Source organism: Theobroma cacao, chromosome 7 (assembly GCF_053813885.1).
Source record: "Theobroma cacao isolate CCN51 chromosome 7, ASM5381388v1, whole genome shotgun sequence".
Classification (NCBI taxonomy): domain Eukaryota; kingdom Viridiplantae; phylum Streptophyta; class Magnoliopsida; order Malvales; family Malvaceae; genus Theobroma; species Theobroma cacao.
The window spans coordinates 1,135,732-1,141,940 of NC_142645.1; the positions used below are offsets into that span (position 1 = coordinate 1,135,732).

Sequence of the window (6,209 nt, forward strand, 5' to 3'; positions counted from 1 at the left end):
GACAGAGAATTTGCAGGAAATTTTATTGCAGAGTGAACTCACCAGCATAAAGCTTCCAATGTGTGAAGATATTGAAATCTATGGTCTTCCATCTTGGGATAAAAATAAATAAATCTATCATCAACTTCTTGGGTCCTAAGCTTTAGGTGCAAAGAAGCATCCACCTTTTGAAATTTCTGGCAAATGCTAGCTGTGATATAAAAACATTAGAATAAATAAAACACAAAAAGCAAGTCTTTGCGTGCTTCTCATGCTTATGAATACTTAAATCATCCATCATCCTTTTCCATTAAATAAGACTCCATGTGCTTTCGGAAAGTGCCAAGTCTCCTGCTTTTACCTTCATCTCTCCTTGTACATTTCTTATATCTTCTATTTGAGACAGGGTTGGAGAAGACTGGGAGAAAAAGGAAAAGATTACAGCCCGTGATTAAGGGTTCAGGTAAGAAGACCGAGAAGACTTACCGTATTGAATCAGGGTCAATAAATACAGCTATCTAAAATCAACGTGCAATGGAGAAAATAGGCATGTAGGTCCAAACTCAGTTACCCCACTTATGGCCATTCAAAAATTTTATTTATTATATTTTTTTTTAGAATTTTATATATTTAATAATATTATGAACCCACTAATTTTTTTATAATTTTTTAGGGAGTGGGGTCAAAAGCTAGATTTTATTAAAAAATTTATATATTAATAATCTTCTAAAAAAAGAGTTATGAGTTGGATAATCAAAATAAGCTTCAGCTTTGACAATCACTGAGTTGTATAACCATGCACTTAGAAATTACAGATAAATCTATGACTGATATTTTTAATGATTTTAAAAATTGAGTAGGAAGATAAATGAAGCTTCATTGAAAAATTAATAACTTGAACAATTATTTGAATGCGCATAATACCTTGAGATGATCTAAGTATTAAATGCCAGAACTATAGAAATTCCTAGAAACAAAGAACCTAAGATCCTTATATCAATACTATGATTTAGCAATTAAGACAAGATCAGTATTAAAATGAAAATTAATTAAAAGAGATAATACTTTGAACAAATATTGGCCTTAGATTTAATTGAATGTGCATTAATCACAGTAAGATGAGGTAGTGGAGAGGATCCTTTCCCTACATATATAGTTTATATATAATCGAACTATTAAATGCACAAATTAACTTTGAAAACAAAAATTGACAATCAAACAAAAAGATAGACAAAGATGTGTGACCATTAATTAATTGTGATCCATATTTAGTAATTGAGTCGTTAATTTCATTTTCAAGTACTCTTTATGTCGATACGTTCTTATGATTCAAAATTTCATTGAAAATTGAGTCGATGTGAAAGAGTACGTTCTTAAAATTTTCTGAATACCACATTAAGCTCCAGAAAACTTATTACAAAAAGGAATTAATCTATTCTAGGAAAGCTAAGATGTGCTTTAAGCAATAATTAATCTGGACTTGGTAAAACCGATGTGAAGAAACTCCAGAAGTCTTCAAAGGTAGTCCCTGTCAATGCCAATAATTTCTTCAATTTTAGACAAAAATCTATAAATGCTGAAGCAAAAAAACAGATTGAATAATATTCCACTAGGATGCTTCGTTTCCTCAGCTAGCCCAACGAAGTCACACCAAGCAATTTCGACCTTAGCTAAATCTAGCCCACTGAATAGTATTGTTCATGTTCACCTTATTTTTGTTACTACAGTTTGGCCTCTCTCAGGGTGACGAAGTTGAGCTGCTCTCATCCTTCAAATCCTCAATCAATGATCCGTTCGGCTTCTTCTCCGATTGGAATTCGTCTGACCCTTTCTACCTTTAGCACGAAATCACTTGCAATAGTTTTTCTTACGTAAAAGCCATTGAATTCACTGAGGATAAATGTTATTGGGACGGTTTCCTCATCAATCTTTCATCTGTGAGATATCGAGATTATTAATTTAATCTTTCTACCTATCAACTCTCCGGTGAAAATCCAGGTGACATGGTTTCTTCTGCTTCAATTCGTTATCTCAATCTTAGCAACAATAATGTCACTGGTTCAATTATTCCAAATTGTTAAGTTTCACTTGAAATATTAGATTTTTTGAACAACATGTTATCGGGTAAAATTCCATCAGAAATTGGAGTCTTGCTTTGAATTATTTGCTGGGGAAAATCCCAAGCTCTATATCAAATATCACCGGTCTGCACCCTGGCTGGAAACCTATTAATTGGCCAAATTCCACCAAATATTGGACGCTGCTTGAATCTAAAAACACTTGATCTTGGTGCCCATTATTTGGTGGGGAAAAATTCCAAGCTCTAACGTGTGGATAGGAACTCTGGTTGTGATGAAGAGAGACACTTTGCCAGATACCAAAAAAGGAAGATTAGACAGAGAGGGTCCATGAAAACGTTTTACAGAATGAATCCACTTAATCTTTTCATGCAAACAGTCATCTACTTGTTGAAATTTCTGGCAAATGCTGAAATATAAAAGCATTAAAAAGTGGAATATGAACAGAAAACTGACTTGAGGCAATTAAGAATTAATAGAAGCACAAAAGCAAGTCAGTAAATCAGGTTAATGATAAAAGTGGGTTGATTGAATTTGGACCTATTCCGATTGCAGGTTGCTTTAGATAGCTATATTTTCCACAAGAATCTCAGCTCCCAACCCTGCTTCATAAAAGCTGTGTACCTCATTATCTTATTTTCTAAGTTATCTACAGAATAAAATGTTTAAAGTAACAATTCCCACAGTATAACGTATCAAATTTATTAATCTTAAAATTAAATATTTTAATCTTGACGTAATGTTTTCTCTATAAAACGTTCAAGAGCCTCCACCACCATCTCTATACACTCAAAAATCTGCCTCTCCCTACCCTAATATAGATCATCACCTCAATAGTTCAAAAAACCCTTTGTTCTAACTTAAATCCATGTTCTTCTAAGAGCTAGGATGCATATCAGATTCATGCCACTCTATCCCTTCATTTCAATGTTTTTTGGCTTAGTGTTTTAAGCAGTTTGGTATCCTAAGCTTTGAGGCCAAGATTATTGGTCTTGGATTAATTGTTTTTAGTTTCGAAACTCAAGGCATCCTTTTCCTGTTAAAAAAGTTTCTTGTAAAATGTTTAGAAAAAGAGCTAATGCACAATCTCTGTTGTTCATGTTCATGTTTTTATTTGTACTACATTTTAGCTTGCCTCAGGTTGAAGAACTCGAGCTGCTCTTATCCTTCAAATCTTCAATCAACGATCCTTCTAGCTTCCTCTCCAACTGGAATTCCTCCACCCCATTGTGCATGTGGCATGGAATCACTTGCAACAATTTTTCTAAGGTGAAGGTAATTGAGCTTGTTGATAAAAACATTTCTGGGATAATTTCATCCTCAATCTTTCATTTGCCAAAGATTGAGACTATCAATCTTTCAACCAACAAATTCTCTAGTGAAATTCCCGGTGAGATGGCTTTTTCTGTGTCACTTCGATATCTTAATCTTAGTGAAAACAATTTGACTGGTGCAATTCCAAACTGTTCAATTTCATTGGAAATATTGGATCTTTCAAATAACAAGCTTTCAGGGAAAATTCCACCACAAATTGGAGTAGTATGTTCAAATTTAAAAGAAGTTGATCTTGGTGGCAATCATTTGGTAGGGAGAATTCCAAGCTCCATATCAAATATCAGCAGTTTGCAAGCCTTGACTCTTGCTTGTAATGAATTGATTGGCCAAATTCCTCGTGAATTAAGCAAATTGAAGAGCATGAAGTGGATTTACTTTGGCCATAACCACCTTTCTGGTGAAATTCCCCAAGAACTTGTTAATTTAGTTTCTTTGAATCATCTTGATCTTGTCCACAACAATCTCAGTGGACAAATTCCATCCTCGCTAGGAAACCTCACCAATCTTCAATACCTCTACCTCTACAAAAACAAGCTTACAGGTTTGCTTCCTCGATCCATTTTTGGCCTCAAAAAGCTTGTCGAACTTGATCTTACTGAAAATCATTTATTTGGTGAGATCCCAGAACTCATAAGTGAGTTGCAGAGCTTGGAGATTCTTCATCTTTTCTCCAACAACTTTACTGGTAAAATTCCAAATGCTCTAGCATCTTTGCCTCGTCTTCAAGTGGTTGACCTTTTCTCAAACAACTTGACAGGAGAAATTCCTTCTTCAATCTGCAATATAAGTTCCGTCGAAGTTCTAAGCCTATCTGATAACAACTTAAGTGGAATAATTCCACCATGTCTAGGAAACTTCAGCAAATATCTTACAATCTTAGATCTACAGATGAACAGTTTTCACGGAACCATCCTTGAAACGTTTGGTGAGGACTGTGGGTTGAGGTATCTCAATTTATATTGCAATAAATTGCAAGGGCCTTTACCACTATCCTTGGCCAATTGTAGAAGCTTGGAAATGATTGATATTGGTGATAACAAGTTAAATGGCACATTCCCCTATTGGTTGGAAACTCTACCAGAATTACAAGTTCTTGTTTTACGGTCAAACAATTTGTGTGGTGTCTTACAAAGTTCCAAGACCATCCATCCCTTTCCCAAGTTACGGATTCTTGACCTTGCTAACAATGAATTCACTGGTCCTTTTCCAAAAGGTATGATAAAAAACATGATGGCCATGATGAATTTCAGCAAAAGACAAAATTCTTTGCAGTATATGCAAGGAAGACTTTATTTTTATGATGTCAATTTGAAAGTGAAAGGATTTTACATAAGACTTTCCCATATCCTGACAATATTGACGAGCATTGATCTCTCAAACAACAACTTTCATGGAGAGATTCCAAATGTTATTGGGAATCTTAATTCACTTAAAGGGCTCAACCTTTCTCATAACAGTTTTAGTGGTCATATCCCCATATCAATAGGAAATCTGACCAATCTAGAATGGTTAGACCTCTCTTCAAACAAGCTCACCGGTCAAATTCCTGACCAATTGAAAGATATGACATTTCTTGCCTGCTTAAATCTTTCACATAACCAACTCACAGGACCAATTCCTCAAGGCAAACAGTTCAGTACATTTGAAAATGGCTCATATGAAGGAAACTTGGCACTATGCGGTTTTCCGTTGTCAAAGTCTTGCAACAATGATAGGAGAAAACAATCACCCCCATCTTTCTTCAAAGAGGCAGATGACTCAGAGACCAAGAATAATTTTGGTTGGAAAGTTGTGTTGATAGGCTATGGATGCGGACTGATAGTTGGACTCGTTGTTGGATATGTTACATTCAGAAATGGTGAACCAAAATGGTTTGTGGCAATGTATGGAGTCAAATATCATCGAAAGGGACGAAGATGCTCACGAAACTAGTCAATGTAGATGACTTTGGAAGTTATTGCAACATGTGTTCTCTATGCTCAATTCCAGTTGTTTTCATGTACAAGTCTTTGTATTTTGCTATTAGTACTAGTGATTGCTGTAATTAAATAGCCATGTGTTTCATCAACAAATTCATGGCAGTCAAGTGTGGTTGCTACTTTTGCTTAACCCATGACTTCTCTTGCAATTTGCTTTCGATCATTTATTTTTACATGCATCTGTATTAAAGAATCTCATCTCTGTTTATGTGAAAAAAAAAACAACTAAACATTTACTACTTTCACCCATTTGAAAAACTAGGAAGGCTACTCTTCAATAACATTTATATAAAAAAGTGCAGACCATTGAAGCAGTTTAAGGGTTTTACATAGTTAAGGAAAAGATTTGTCTGATTGGAAATGGATGCAACCGGTGAGGTTACTTGGAGAGGGATATAGCATCTCGACCAGTCTACTCGAGAAAGAAGCTTTGCAAGACTAGAAACCTTGGAAAAAGAAGGGGGGAAATGCAAAGGAAAAACTACTACAGAACAATATTATCACAATGCAAAATCAGTAAAGACAAAAAGTAAACACTTACACAAGATTAAAGTCTCTAGTATATTGCTCAATACTACTCTATCTCATGGAATTCGTTAGATTACGAACACCATAAAAGGTACTAAATACTTGTAATCTGAAAGGAGCCAAAAACACAAGCAGCTTCAGTTTTTTCCTCATTACATCCTTCCCTAAAGATTCTCACTAAGTGGTCAACTATTCAAACCACATTTTCTTCATTATGAGCTAATAAACGGAGTGCATTCTCTGCAACATCCCAACCAAGAGGATCAGGTCCTTGAAGAAGCTCAACTAACAATGGAATAGCCCGAGCTTG

General features: G+C 35.0%; 3 protein-coding genes across 3 annotated transcripts in view; 2 read left to right on the forward strand and 1 right to left on the reverse strand.

Moving 5' to 3' along the window:
• The window catches only part of LOC18593365 (ARM repeat superfamily protein), a 64,110-nt gene that overhangs the window by 43,046 nt on the left and 14,855 nt on the right, over nucleotides 1-6,209 (reverse strand).
• On the forward strand, nucleotides 3,117-4,616 carry LOC18593360 (uncharacterized; the record flags this gene model as incomplete). Its single annotated transcript, XM_018124158.2, has 1 exon — nucleotides 3,117-4,616. A coding segment is annotated over exon 1 (1,500 nt), but the record flags the coding sequence as incomplete, so codon positions are not given.
• On the forward strand, nucleotides 4,632-5,324 carry LOC148761392 (receptor like protein 26-like). Its single transcript, XM_088807953.1, has one exon. It carries the CDS (start codon nucleotides 4,632-4,634, stop codon nucleotides 5,322-5,324), a length of 693 nt encoding a protein of 230 aa, XP_088664079.1.

What these genes read in the sequence shown, in the direction of transcription:
- LOC148761392 (XM_088807953.1), top strand. Translation starts at nt 4,632, where the DNA reads ATGAATTTCAGCAAAAGACAAAATTCTTTGCAGTATATGCAAGGAAGA.